Consider the following 14,897-nt stretch of genomic DNA (forward strand, 5'->3'; position numbering starts at 1 on the left):
AAATTGGAGGGACAAGTCAGAATGTGGGATGAGTGATTGAGCGGTGAAAGTACTTGCCTTATTGCAACGTGTCAATTTATGCCGCAACGGAATGATCCACCTGATGTAGCTTACATCACGTGACCAATGCTTAGTGGGTCCGTGGAGTACTCGCGCGACTCGTTATGAAAGGTCTCATAGAATAATATACCGCCACATACCTCTGCGCACTGTACACTATATATCTAACAACCTTGATGTCGCTGAGGGCGACTCTTGTACGCATTGTATGTATGTATCAGCTAATTTTAAACCGCATCAGCTGAGGACCCCACTTAAATACGATACAGAATACAGTTACTAGCGGAGAGGTTTGGCTAGCTTAGTACTGTAAAGACATGAGGTTTTATTTATAGCTAGATAGTGATACGATGTCATACATATACTAATAGTGGTGCTGATGTATGACCTTGACTGATTTTAGGGACTAGTAGTGGGAAATTGAATATGTCGTATAGTACTTTGCTTCTTCTATATGACTTGAAAAGGACACCTATGTTCAATATTGCTTTACTTGGTTTTATAATAAACCACCAGCCGAGCGCAGTGGCTCAGTCGATCGCCCGTAATGTCCTCGTACCCGGTCGGATCCTGGGCGACGAGAGCACTTTTGCGCAGGAGCTGCCGGTAAGAAGCGAGGCCCTTGACGCGGCAAAATTCGTCGACGTCAACGAACAATATTCTTCGCGGGATGCTAATTAGAGGATTTCTAATTCTATATACAGAAGGGAGCATTAGGAAGGAGGGAGGAGACAAGGAGCATCGAGGAGCAGCCAGGACGAGGCAGGGCAGGGCTAAGGGGTTGTAGAGGCCTACTTAGCTTTAATATTAGCGTTAATATTTCCATCCCAACGAGGATCGTAGTCTTCCAATTTTGCTTCTTTTTTATGCTTTTAACGTCGGCATATACTATGGAAGGGACAAACTCACCTCCTTACTACGTTAACGTAGTCGCTTAATGCTATCGTTGGCCTAAGGGGCGAGAGAGGGTAGGAGCAAGCGTTAGGCGTTGCTACGGCGGCACTACGCTATGCGGGAGTAGTAGAGTATAAGTTATAAACAACTAGAAAGGGTAAGAGCGAGGTAAGTAATAATACGCTTGGGGATGGTTAGGTACAAGTACCGGTACGGGTATGTATACGGTACGGAAGTAAAATCCAGGGCGATAGGACTCTAAAAAGGAACGGAATAGACAATGGTGGGGAAGGGGCAAAAGAAGGGTCTAACGTAAGAAACGGCATCAGTATACGGACGCGTGCAGAGAGGCAGGTATAGTATGTTCGAGTGGGTATACCGTACGGGCACTTACTCTATTACGTATACGGCCACCTCGGACGAAGCTCGGACGACCACTAAGGGGCAAAATTATTCCAAGCAAAGCAGGGAAAGGCTGTATATAGTAAGCGTTTTGCATAATAAATGGATAAAGAGAAAGGCAAAAAGGACAAGTACTACAAGGCCATAATGCTAACGAGCACAGGGACCTGCTTCCGAAAGACAGCAGGAGCTAAACCGGGGGGCTAATGGCTGCGGCCTCGTACAGGAGGCAACAGTTGTAATTTATCCCGTCCCCTCTATCGAACAGCGAGCGGCAATGGAAGTACAGCGATATATATGCAAACCTACTTATAGTACTAGGTAGGTAGGTATTGGAGTCAAGGTCAGGACGAGTACAGCAAGACCTTGCGCTTGCATAATGGGCCGTTCGTACTATAAGAGTTCTTTGCAAGCAAGTTTTCCAACATCTATATATACAGCCATTGCGCTTGTCCTGTATTAGCTCCATACCGCAACATTAGCAACAGCAACAAGGACCGCGGCGGTAACGTCCGTCACGCAACTAGCAGCTAGTACGCTGCCATCAATACGGAGCGAGACGTTACAGCCTGACGGCAAAGACAATGATGGCTGCGCACGACAAGAGACAGCCCGCGGCTATAAATGGTAGTCCGGTCCACGATTCACCCCAGCGTAGACCGATTCTAAAGGTTGCTGCCATGAGCGGCACAGCAATCAGCGTTCCGGTGGATTCCAGAACGCTCATGGCAGTAAACAGTACGCCGATGTGAGCATCACCTGCCACCAGGGCCAAGAGACTGCGCATGGCGGGGCTGTAACCGTAGCCGAGGGAATAGATGATCAGACTGGTGACGAGCATGGGGGAGGTGCGAGCAAAACCGACGCCAAACGCTCCAGCAACCAAGAGAATGATGCCAGCTCGAACGAGCCACAGGTCCTTGGCCAAGGGACTGAGCCCGAAGTTGAACAGCAGGAACTGGCCGATAAGTGGAAGGAGGACGGCGACCATGGTGAGGTTTACAGACGCCGAAATGGACGACAAAAATGCCGACTACCATGACGATGAAGGTGTTTCTCAGTGAGACGTACGCACATGGAAGGATTCATGCGGCCAAGGAGGGGACGACGTACTTACCTCGGACCAGGACCAGCCAAAACGCTTCGTCGTGTACTGCATGAGCACAAGGTTGGCGTATTTTCCAAGCGTCGTGAAAATCAAGCTGAATACAAGGCACCCCAGTACGGGATTGTCGAAGAATAAGGATCGTGCGGATGCGATGACCCGTTGGCGTGCCTGGCGTGCCCGTGACCACCAAGGGGCAAGAGCAGGGTTTCGGTCGTCACCGTCATGAACATGGTCGGTTTCGTTCCGTGCAGGCTCATCAACAGAATATGGACGGGTATCTGGAAAGCCGAGAGCAACTACACTGCTCGAGAGCAGACATCCGAAACCGAGAAGAGCGGAGACCCAGGGGCCACCATGGGTCATGGCGGCATAGGTGATGGGGCCGGAGAGTAGCTGGCCCCCTATCATCAAGGCAGAAATATAGAAAAAGGCGGTTGATCTGATGGACGACGACGTCAGCCGTCGATGCGTCTCGTCTTTGACGGGCGTGAACTCATTTCCTCACCGCTGGGCATCTGTCGACACATCGTTGACGATGGTGAGCATCATGGCACTAAAAACGAATGGCCCGCCGCCGACCAAGGTCCATATGGCAGCGGCCCATACCAGCCGAAGCGGGAAGATGTCGGGGAACCAGCCTTTGGAGGTCGGTCAGTTGGTTGAGAAGGTATGGACGTACGTCGAGGGGTGCTCACACATCACCACATCGGTCAATTGGGACATGGCGAGGCCGAGCAGGGACAAGGCGAGGACGATTCGACGGCCATATCGATCAGCAGCCACGCCGTACGGGACGCCGGTGAGAATGCCGGGAATCAATCCAAAGGTTGCTTCCCATCCCTGGATGATGGAGAGTTCGGACTGAACGTCTCGATGCTTGCAGAGAGGGTCTCGCACGGGGTCTGTGACGTTGGGGAATCGCTGGCGACAGATGATGCCTTCCTGAATCTGGTTCACGGAAGTGGTAAAAAAGGAGGCGGCCACTTCGACGGCGAGGAGCAAGGCGATGAACGGTATAGCAATGGCAAGACGTTGCGCAGGACCAAGGCGACCTCCCTTGGACGCCGCAGCACTCGTGCCTGTCCTTGGCTCGACCGGCCCGGCGTCCTCACACGCAGTCGGTAGGAGGGGGCTGCGCTCTGTCCTTGGCTGAGCAGGCATTTTCCGACGGATAGGTGCTCCGTACGCGCGAGTGTGGTGACTGAATGCAGACCGATGGAAGGGAACGATGACGGGGGCGAAGAAACTCGCTCCCATCGGCCGACGGCAAGGACATGGACAGATGGATGCGTGTCGGTAATGACCAACGAGGCCGAACTAGTCCATGCACATGTACCGAGGGATGTTGGCTCTACGGAGGAAAGCTGGAACTGGAAACCATCAGCACGTAGACGTGCTCCGTACGAGTTGCAGAAGGTCTAGGGGGCCAATAAGAAGCAGACGGCTCATCGGGGACTTTTGTTGTCGTGTCTACATGACATGACCCATGACCCAACGCACAGTACAAGATGGTTTGAACAAGTACAAGCATGGGAGTCTCATCCTACAAGCCCCAGCTCGTGTAGTTGAGAATAATCGGGGGATATCACTCGTGGTTGTACGATTTGCATGCATGTCACGGCCACAAAGCAAGTGCACCTACTCCGTACTGCACACTCGAATGTGTACACCTGCAAGTAGGCTTACAGTACACCTAACACTACCATCACTGGAACCAGTACCCCTTAGTATCGGTAGACCAGGGTAGCAGGGTGGTCGTGGTGAAGGACCAATCTGGCCAACCACCCAGGTGAATCATCAACGAACGGGTACCGAAGCGCGAGGGTCATACCAGTTCAAGGCCAAACGCGCGGTCGTATACGACGGAACTGTGGGATTCCGGCTTGATAATCGAATGATTCCCGTGGTATTTTGCAATCCATAGTTGGCCATGAAGAAACGGTGACCCGAGGCCGGTCGACGAGAAACGGCATGCCAACGCGTGTGAGGCTCTGCAGAAGCAGGGCGCAGGGCTGGGACGTAACTGCCAACCAACAAAGCAGCATTGGGACCGATCTGGTTAGGTCGTCGGCTAGCCACCAAAGCGGTTTAGCGTCCATCAGCCACATTCCACATTAGGCAGCCGGAGGGGAGGCGACTGACGTAAGTATTAGGTAATACGGATATACGGGGAAATAAGTACTTAAGTACTTGATAAAATACGCCGTACGGAGTACGAGTGCATGTAAGTAATACTCCATACAGTAATAATTACTTGAACCTCCCGTTCGTACGGAGGTATGTGGGTGTACTTACTTACCTAGTACTTACTCCGTAGGTCCTCTGTAATAATACTGCGTTCGTTGTACTTGGAGTACGGAGTAAATACAGTGCTTAAATAAGTACTTGATTAAGTACTCCGTACGGAGTACGAAGTGCATGTACTCCATACAGTACTTGCATCTCCAGTAAGTACGGAGCACATGTGGGTGTATTACTTACTTACTCCGTAGGTACCGTAATTACTCTGCAATAATACTGCGTACGTTGTACTTGGAGTACGGAGTAAATACTGTACAGTGCTTACTGCACATGTACTTGGTGCTTGCAAGTACGGATCACAGGGTACTCGCATCATCCAGTACGTGAGTACGAAGACAGATACCAAGTACAGAATAGTACAGTACGTGGATACATGTCTTTATCGCCAGTCAAGTACCTTCCTTGGAGCCACCACCGAAAAGTGACCTCTGGCGAGATATACACTCCTGGGCCCCCACCGTACAGGCAAGTACAGTATATCTCGTGTATCGTACAGAGCAATACATCTACCGTGCATGCACTTATCGTACTCGTTGCTGTTGTCCGCGCTCAACCAGTCACCCGCTTGTCCCCGAGATGCTTGACAGTAGCAACGGCGAGCCTCGTCTTGTTGGTGCCCAGCAGGGACCAAGTGTCGGTGTAAGTGTCCATGCCGGTACCCCGTACTCCGTACAGCTCTCCGGATGCTAGGGCACGGAGGGCCCGTTCAAGGCGAGTGACGACCAGAACAAGCTGATTTCGCACTACTTGACGGCCGAGGAATCAGAACGGTCGTGCACAACGGCTGCAGCCCGCACGCCGTACCTGCACGCAGCTCGCCTCATGTGCAGCGGCATGGGAAAGGGCGGTCATGGGGACAGAGGATGGGGACAGAGGATGGAGACAGGTCCGGTTCGTACTGCCCGACGGAATACACGTCGTAGCCGTACCGTCGACGTGTACCGGGTAATGCCCACCCTGTGCGTGCTGGATCGCTACGCCTGTTCCAAGCACATGTAGGTGCGCCTCGACTAGGACTAGGACCAACTGTCTGGTGGCCAGAGTCCGCCGGAATACTGCCCCCGAAGTCGGCCCAGCCGTTGGTCGGCGAGGACCGGGTCGCAGGTTGCAGGACGGGTATGGCTGATCCTGATGGCAGCACGAGCTACCAAGAGCGATGCGGAATACGAGCAGTGCGGCCCATGCGAATGCGTGCAAGTACCATCAGGTGTCGTCGGGAGGATCTGGTGGCATTGGGAGGAGGATCTGATGGCATTGGGAGAATCTGATAACATCGAGAGGGCGAACGAAGCATGTATGCATATTTTATACTAGGAAGGCGCTACCGTCGTTGGTCAGGAAGGAGTCATACGAGCGTATGGGAAAGAGCCAACGGCAAAGCCACCTTCCCTCCTAATTCAGTATTGATGGCAACTACGAACAAGTCTGCAAGTGCAGATCCAACGTTCCAACACCGTCAATATATCGGGCCCAACGTCCAGCTGTCACCTCCCCGGCCGTCCTGGGGCTCCTCGGCATCTCCATCAGCATCTCCATCAGCATCTCCATCAGCATCTCCATCAGCATCTCCATCAGCATCTTCATCAGCATCTTCATCAGCATCTTCATCAGCATCTTCATCAGCATCTCCATCAGCATCTCCATCAGCATCTCCATCAGCCTCGCCATCAGCCTCGCCATCATCCTCGCCATCAGTCTCGCCATCCATCTAGTCCCTCCTGCCCTCCTCTCCGGCCAAGAATAAGTGCCCTAGGCAGTGAGGACGGCAGTGGCTTTGCAGTTCGCCTCCGGTTCCCTCGAGCAACCCCGAGCAAGATCCGTCTCGACGCCATGGATTTCCGTTCCCCGGCGGCCAACCGAGCCTTTGAGGCTGACCGCTCGTTTGGGCCCCAGCTGGAGGCCGAGTTCGACTTCACCTTGTTCTTCGAGCAGACCATTCTGTCCATCCTCCCGTCGGCCCTGTTCATCGCCTCGTGTCCTCCGTACCTTTTCCATCTTCTGCGCCGGCGGCCTCGTCGCCGCCACCGTGCTTGGCTATGCCGGCATAGCCGTGAGTTCTCGCGCGAACCGCCGACGCATCCTGCCGTTTGCGTAGCCTCTGACGCGCGCGTGCCCACCAAGATTTCGAACGCCTACTACCAGCACCTAACCTATCGCATAATCACCCTCCTCCGCGGAGTCCTGGTCTCGGTCATTTTCAAGAAGAGTCTCGACCTCGGCGGCGAGACGGACGAATCCGCCAACGTGACGCTGATGAGCACCGACATCGACGGCGTCGAAAGCGGCCTCGCCGTCTTTCACGACATCTGGGCGAGCGACCTGGAGCTCGCCCTCGGCATATACTTCCTCGCCGCCCTTGTCGGTCGATCCTCCTTCCTCGTCGTCCTGCCGGGACTGAGTGAGTGCGCCCCCGAGAGGGAACGAGACGCGTGACTGACGGAAGATGCCCCAGTCACGACTCTGGCCTCGTTTGGCATCGCCCGCAGGATGGTTCCCGCCCGCCGTCACAGCAAGTGCGGATGATGGGCGTGTTGGTGGTTCGATGTCGTAGCGACGAAAGCAGGCTAACCGCAGACAGGATTGCCACCCACCCAGCCTGCTGTCCAAGAACTTGTACTTGGGTGTGTGTGCTGTACCTCGCATGGGGACGAGGCTACGATATAGGTCGCGGCAAGGAACACTCTGCGCGAATACTGGCAAGGACTGAACATGCCGGTATTATAATACAGTACGCGGAGGAATACTTGTAAGTGTTTCCCGTATTGGTATTTGATGGTTGACATTAATACCCCGCAAGTACGGAGTATTACTGGTATTACTTTACAAGTATTACTGCCATGATACCCTAGTTGCTTGATGCCCCGATACCCTGGACCTCGAACGGCGGCAAGCTTAGCGGCACCAGTACCCGCCTTGACTTCTGGCGTATGCGGCCTCGGCTCGGCCTCGACAATAAAGAACCGCTGCTGTTGTACACGCACATATGAACATGTACCGGGTATGGACTCTTGGGCCGCATACATGCAGCACACTCGACGCTCGTCATGATTCATGGCTTTGCCACTTGCCAGTGAATTTGCACTCTGGGGCCCGTCATGAACGAGGCTGAACTGTGCTGTGCATCAGTTGCTGCAAGTACATGCACGCTACCATGGATGCAGGTAGTTGTACAAGTGTAAGCAAGTACATACTTGTGGGTACTTGCAGTGCAGAGTACAAGTACTTAGGGTTACTGGTACTTGTAGGACTTGTACCAAAGTACTCCGCACTCCGTACCGAATAGTGTGTTTTGCTCACCCGTGCCAGGGCCAAGCCACGCCGACACCCTGCATCACCGTCTCCGCTGCTTCTGCATCACAGCAACCCTCCGATCGGGCAGCAAAGATTTTTTCGAAGCTGAAGGCGCTATCCGTCATCCAGCACACCGGTCCCGTTCGGTCGTTTGGTCGGTGGCCGAGCGGACGGAGGCGATTCCTGCATCTGGATGGCCTTATAGGACAGCTGGGACGCCGTTGGGGAGAAGAAACGATTGCCTTGTTCTCTCTGCGGCGTCAACTCTGACGTGAACCAGTCCCTCCTCCTCCTCACCTTTGTCTTCGTCTTCCTCCTCTTCGTCGTATTATTATTATTATTCTTCTTCTTCTTCTTCCTCCTCCTGCTGCTGCTCCTCCTCCTCCTCCTGCTGCTACTGCTCTTCCTCTTCCTCTTCCTCCTCCTCCTCCTCCTCCTCCTCCTCCTCCTCCTCCTCCTCCCTCCTCCTCCTCCCCTCTCCCCGTCCCTCCCTCACCTGCATCTAGGTGCCAGCCTGCCCTCGACGGATATGGCGATGGAGACGGAAAGCGAGGCGCTGATGGACGTCGCCGTTGCCTTTGCTCAGCGACCGTCAACGTTGGCCCTCGTCGCCACGGTGCTCGTCCTCGTCCTCGCAGCAAGGCTCTTGCCGGCATCGTCGTCGACCAAGGATGCGGACCGACGGCGACAGGCGCCGCCCGAGGTGCCTTTTTGGCTGCCCTTTGTCGGCCACGCGCCGCAGATGCTCGTCAACACCGACGGCTTCCTCGCTCGGCTCCGCGACCGGTACTACCCCGACGGCGTCTTCTCGCTGCGCCTCTTCGGCCGGCTGCACCACTTCGTCTACCGGCCGGGGCTCGCCAACGCCATGCTCAACCGACCGCGCTCGGCGGCCGAGGGCCTCACCGGCAACCTGCTGCGCTCCGTCTTCGGCTTCAGCGCCGAGGACGAAGGCCGGTACGCCGCCGTCGCCGACGAGGCGAGGGCCCAGCTGAAGCACCTCCTCTCGGAGCCGGGCCTCGGCGAGCTCGTCGACGGCACCGTCGGCCACGTGCGGCGGCACATCGCCGACCTCGTCACCTTCAACAGCTACCTGTCGGACCAGATGGACTGGGAGCGACGGGCCGAGGCCGAGGTCGTCGAGGGCGCCGCGGGCGAGAGCTACGTCGAGGCGGACCTGATGGAGCTGACGAGGAACTTTGTCGCCAAGACGGCCAACTGCGCGCTCTACGGCACCGACTTTGTCGAGAACTTCCCCGACATCTGGCAGCAGATGTGGACCTTTGACCGCGCCTTTGTCCTGCTCGGCGCCCGCGTGCCCGGCTGGCTGCCGATCCCGACGGTCCTGCGGGGCAAGCGTGCGCGGAGCCAGATGCTCGCGGCCGCCTACGAGTTCAACGTGGCCTTTGAGAAGCACGTCGCCGGAGAGGAGCCGGGCGTGCGGTGGCAGGACCTCGACAACGTGAGCCGCGTGGTCAAGGCGCGGTACGAGACGTACCGCAAGCATGGCCTATCCCTCGACGCCCGCGCCGGATGCGACGTCGCCTTCCTCTGGGGCATGAACGCCAACGCGAACCAGCTCGTGCCGTGGATGCTGTTCGAGCTCTACCGGGACCCCGTGCTGCTCGCCGACGTGCGGCGAGAGATTGCGCCGCACGTGGTCGTCTCGCAGCCCGAGAACGACTTTGGCCCGGCCGTTTGGCTGCCGCCGACGCTCGACGAGGTCGACGTCGACGGCCTGCTCGGCCGGTGCCCGCTCCTCAAGGCCGCCTACATCGAGACGCTCCGGCTCTACACGGGGCCCTGGACGATGCGCTGGCTCGCCGAGGACGTCGTGCTCGACGACAAGAGCAAGAAGGAGGCGCCTTACCTGCTGCGCAAGGGCACCTACGCCCACGTGCCGCAGGAGCTGCACCAGTACGACCCCGAATACTTTCCCGACCCGCACGAGTGGCACCACGAGCGACACCTGAAGGAGGTGGTGGACGACGAGGGCAACAAGACGGTCGTCGCCGACATGGCGACGATGCGACCGTACGGTGAGTCCGCCCCCTCCGCAGTCGGCCGGCCGTTGGCCGGGAAGCCGAGGCGCCGACGGTACGCTGACGGAGCCTTGGACACGCAGGCGGAGGACCGAGCATGTGCAAGGGGCGGGCGTTTGCCCTGCGCGAGCTGCTCCTCTACTCGGCCGTCATCATCTCCTTTTACGACATGCAGCCGCCCTCTGGCCAGGGCTGGGAGGTACCCCGGACGTACAGGCACGCGGCGACGAGGCATCCGAAGAAGCCCATCAGGGTCTGGATCAAGCGGAGGCCGCAGCGGTCAAGGGAAGAGCAGGGTCGTTGTTGATGACCAGCGAGCTCGATTCTGCCGTCGTCTGCCGTCGATGATGCCTCCCACGTCCGTTCCGAGCCATGCCCGGGCCGTCGCCGACGCAGCCCACATGTTCGGGAGCTTGCCACGGACACTGCACGATGCCGATGCTGGTGGATCATCACTCCACTCCGTGGCAGCCTGCGGTATGGAGAACTCTTTCATGCGCCAAGAGGTACTCGTGCGGACGCATCATGGAGTCGTGAGATGGGCCGAAGCCTGGACGGCATCATGGTATGACTCCGTACTCGTAGAGATCAATGAATAGGAATGAATGGAAAGGACTGATCACTATGGTACGGCTCCGTACTGTACTATTACGGCATCCAAGTACCATATCAAGAAAAAAAGCGATTGAATACTTGTACACTCCCTACGGGATAGAAGAAATTGATCATCGTCATGTACAATATTCTGTGCTTCAGTGGCGATCCATTTGGCAAAAGTCAACGGGCCCACAACCCTACAAGTACACAGGAGAAATATGCATGTACTTGTACATGTCCGTACACTTACAGTTGAGACTCAGTACAAGTACAAGTACATGAAGAGTAGACACGTTACCACAAGTCGTACAGGAAATACCAGTGTGTAGCATGTATATGTACTCTTTACACATACTGTAGGTGTACTCCTTTACAAGTACATGTACAACTATTACGTAAGTACAACTATTATACTATTTGTACTCGGTACTCCGTACTTGGGCATCACGATCCGACATTCCAACGTCCAACGCTCAACAATATTCAGGCCATATTGCTGGCTTGCCAACGTGCCCGCTCCCGCTTCGCGACGAAACCCGAATCACGGCCATCTGGGCGGGAGGTGCCTAGCCTGACAAGGATCTCGAATCGCAGCGTCGCAGCTGCGTGGAAGCTATCGGAGCCTCCCGACTCTGCTCCGGCTTCGCTCGCGTTCGTCATCGACGGCCGACAACGGAGCTCGCCATCTTGCGGCCTCGACGAAAAGCCAGACGGACGAAGCAAAGCGACGAGCGCGCGATGCTCCCGCCGAAGCCCATCTGAAGCGTCATGATGATTCCACGCCTGCTCCTCGCTCGGCCGCAGCTCGGCTCCCGGCTCCGCTCGCGGCTCCTCTGCTCGCCATGCCGTCACGTCGAGTTCAAGCTTGCCCGGAGCAGACCCTCGTGCCCGGAGCGGCCCATGGGCCTGACGCAGACTCTACGGACCTCGGCGGCGGCGCGGCAAGCTAAAACACGTCCCGAGGCCACGGCGGGTCAGGCTCGGCCGACGCAGGGCGGCGACCCCCTCGCGGCCGTCGACAAGTCGGCGACGGAGCAGCGCAAGGCCGACTGGGCCATCATGAGGGAGATGACGCGCTACCTGTGGCCCAAGGACCAGCTCGGCACCAAGCTCCGCGTCGGCCTCGCCCTCTCGCTCCTCCTCGGGGCCAAGCTGCTCAACGTGCAGGTGCCCTTTTACTTCAAGACCATCGTCGACTCGATGAACGTCGACGTCGCCGCCGTCGGCGGGTCGGCCGTCGTCGCGGTCGGCAGCATCATCGTCGCCTACGGCGCCGCGCGCGTCGGCGCCACCGTCTTCCAGGAGCTGCGCAACGCCGTCTTCGCCTCGGTGGCGCAAAAGGCCATCCGCCGCGTCGCCTGCAACGTCTTCGACCACCTCCTGCGCCTCGACCTCGGCTTCCACCTCTCCAAGCAGACGGGCGGTCTCACGCGGGCCATCGACCGCGGCACCAAGGGCATCAGCTTCCTGCTCACGAGCATGGTCTTCCACGTCATCCCGACGGGGCTCGAGATCGCCATGGTCTGCGGCATCCTCACCTGGCAGTACGGCGTCCGCTTCGCGGCCATCACCGTCCTCACCATGGTCGCCTACACGGCCTTTACCATCTGGACGACGGCCTGGCGGACCAAGTTTCGGCGCCAGGCGAACGCGGCCGACAACAAGGCCTCGACGGTGGCCGTCGACTCGCTCATCAACTACGAGGCCGTCAAGCACTTCAACAACGAGCGCTTCGAGGTGGCGCGCTACGACGGCGCGCTGGCGGCGTACGAGCGGAGCTCCATCAAGGTGGCGACGTCGCTCGCGCTGCTCAACAGCGGCCAGAACATCATCTTCTCGTCGGCCCTGACGGCCATGATGTTCCTCGCCGCCGACGGCGTCGCCGCCGGCAGCCTCACCGTCGGCGACCTCGTCATGGTCAACCAGCTCGTCTTCCAGCTCTCGGTGCCGCTCAACTTTCTCGGCTCCGTCTACCGCGAGCTGCGCCAGTCCCTGCTCGACATGGAGACGCTCTTTGGCCTGCAAAAGGTGCACGTCGCCGTCGTCGACAAGGCCGGCGCGAAGCCGCTCGCGCTGCAGAGGGGCGGTGGCGAGATCCGCTTCGAGGACGTCACCTTTGGCTACCACCCGGACAGGCCGATCCTGCGGAACCTGTCGCTCACCATCCCGGCCGGCAAGAAGGTGGCCGTCGTCGGCGCCAGCGGCTGCGGCAAGTCGACGCTGCTGCGCCTGCTCTTCCGCTCCTACGACGTGCAGGCGGGCCGCATCCTCATCGACGGCCAGGACATCCGCGACGTCGGCCTCGACTCGCTGCGGCGCTGCATCGGCGTCGTGCCGCAGGACACGCCCCTCTTCAACGACAGCATCGAGCACAACATCCGCTACGGCCGCGTCGACGCCACGGCCGACGAGGTGGTGGCGGCGGCCAAGCGGGCGCGCATCCACGACATCATCACGGCCCTCCCCGACGGCTACGCGACCAAGGTCGGCGAGCGCGGTCTCATGATATCGGGCGGCGAGAAGCAGCGGCTCGCCGTGAGCCGGCTGCTGCTCAAGGACCCGCCGCTGCTGTTCTTTGACGAGGCGACGAGCGCGCTCGACACGCACACGGAGCGCGCGCTCATGGCCAACATCAACGGCATCCTGCGCGAAAAGGGGCGGACGAGCGTCTTTGTCGCGCACCGGCTGCGCACCATCTTCGACTCGGACCTCATCATCGTCCTCGACTCGGGCCGCGTGGCCGAGATGGGATCCCACCGCGAGCTCGTCGACCGTGCGGGCATCTACTCGGCCCTCTGGAGCGGTAGGTCCCGCGCCGTGCTCTCGGAAGAAGGTTGCTAACCCGTCCCAGCGCAAGAGATGCTCCACTCGGACGACGACGACGTCGATGCCGGCGGCGGCGAGGCGGCGAGGGAAGGGAGGGAGGCGGCCGCCGACCATGGGCACGCCCCGACGAAGAGGTGAGGCGCGACGTCTCGCGAGCCATGTCGGACGCGGACCACGGGGCGGGACGACGCGCACGGGGCGGGCAGTCCACGGCGTTCCGTCGGACCGTCGTCGACCCTCGACCTCGATGCGATGCGAGGCCTCGACGAAGGGTGACGAAGACGCCGTGAAGGGGCCGTCACGCAGTGTTCCTCCGGCGCATGCATGCTGCGGCACCTTTACTGCACAGGTAGCATGGCGTTCCGTGCGCGCAGGCGAGCACAGCCGATGGAAACCGGCCTTTGCCCCGACCCCCGAGGGCATTCCTGCCCTACCACCGACGCACAACTCACCGCTTTATTTACCACCGACGCACAACCCACCGCTTTATTTACCCTGCATGGGCGGCTGCACGGGCGACGGAACAAATCGACGTTGGCTCTACACCTACCACATGATTCCCGGCGAGTCGTCCATTTACGCACGCAACACCATGCAAGTGCTCTGCAGTCTGGCGCCACTTTGAGCGTTGTTCGCCCGCAGCAAGGCGGTAGGGGTGACAGATTTGGCACCACGTCAGTTGGATGCATCCACCACGGCGAACGCAGTCGGTCGGCTACGACGCTGCGAGATTACGGTGCTACCAGGTTACAGCGGGGTGGCAAAAGCGTCGATTCACTTTGTAGTGGTAGAGCAACCAAGATTGAATCGACACTTGGTCCAACTTTTGCATCAGCGACCCCGGCAAGCAAGCACCTCTTCGGCCCCAACGACGCCTTTGCCCCCGGGAACCGCACCATGTGCTTGGCTCGTCGGTCAAGTGCCGTACGGAGCAATGATGCTGCACATGCATGCACAAGTACCGGTGATACCGAGCAACGGAGCACTCGATGTGGTCTTGCGAGGCATCGCACAGTGGCTGTCGTGTTCTGGCCGACACTGTGGCATGGCGGTGTCTATTCAATGTGTTGCAGCAGCGCCGGCCAAGGGGAATCGTCACTCTTGTCGACCGACTGATGCGAGCAGTGAGCACGCAGCGAGCGAAGCGCATGCCCTCGGCACTTGCGTAATCTGTCCAACCACAAGTACCCAGTACGTGGGTAGGTAACCCTGAGCGGGAGGGCGTGAACGCATTGTTACGCCCCGAATCCATTCAGCACTGTGGCTGAAAAGGGGTACCTGTGCCAAACCAAGTCCTGACAAGCACGCAAGTACATACCTGCAAGCGAGTTCGGAGAGAGCGCTCGGTATCGTCGGATTGACAAGCGCATCAACGG

General features: G+C 58.2%; 4 protein-coding genes across 4 annotated transcripts; 3 read left to right on the plus strand and 1 right to left on the minus strand.

Annotated features, from left to right (window-relative positions):
• Positions 1-1,918: 1,918 nt before the first annotated feature.
• Positions 1,919-3,625, minus strand: DCS_06089 (Major facilitator superfamily domain, general substrate transporter; the record flags this gene model as incomplete). Its single annotated transcript, XM_040803380.1, has 4 exons — positions 1,919-2,389; positions 2,474-2,903; positions 2,970-3,102; positions 3,160-3,625. 4 exons carry the CDS (start codon positions 3,623-3,625, stop codon positions 1,919-1,921), a joined length of 1,500 nt encoding a protein of 499 aa, XP_040653484.1.
• Positions 3,626-5,341: 1,716 nt separating this feature from the next.
• On the plus strand, positions 5,342-6,509 carry DCS_06090 (uncharacterized protein; the record flags this gene model as incomplete). The annotated part of the gene is made up of 4 exons (XM_040803381.1): positions 5,342-5,404; positions 5,456-5,760; positions 5,809-6,059; positions 6,247-6,509. 4 exons carry the CDS (start codon positions 5,342-5,344, stop codon positions 6,507-6,509), a joined length of 882 nt encoding a protein of 293 aa, XP_040653485.1.
• Positions 6,510-6,595: 86 nt separating this feature from the next.
• On the plus strand, positions 6,596-10,405 carry DCS_06091 (uncharacterized protein; the record flags this gene model as incomplete). Its single annotated transcript, XM_040803382.1, has 4 exons — positions 6,596-7,163; positions 8,049-8,214; positions 8,267-10,095; positions 10,182-10,405. 4 exons carry the CDS (start codon positions 6,596-6,598, stop codon positions 10,403-10,405), a joined length of 2,787 nt encoding a protein of 928 aa, XP_040653486.1.
• A 1,061-nt stretch (positions 10,406-11,466) lies between these two features.
• Positions 11,467-13,797, plus strand: DCS_06092 (transporter ATM1; the record flags this gene model as incomplete). The annotated part of the gene is made up of 3 exons (XM_040803383.1): positions 11,467-13,498; positions 13,547-13,655; positions 13,728-13,797. 3 exons carry the CDS (start codon positions 11,467-11,469, stop codon positions 13,795-13,797), a joined length of 2,211 nt encoding a protein of 736 aa, XP_040653487.1.
• Positions 13,798-14,897: the final 1,100 nt, after the last annotated feature.

The sequence above is a fragment of the Drechmeria coniospora genome, chromosome 03 (genome assembly GCF_001625195.1).
Source record: "Drechmeria coniospora strain ARSEF 6962 chromosome 03, whole genome shotgun sequence".
Lineage (NCBI taxonomy): Eukaryota > Fungi > Ascomycota > Sordariomycetes > Hypocreales > Ophiocordycipitaceae > Drechmeria > Drechmeria coniospora.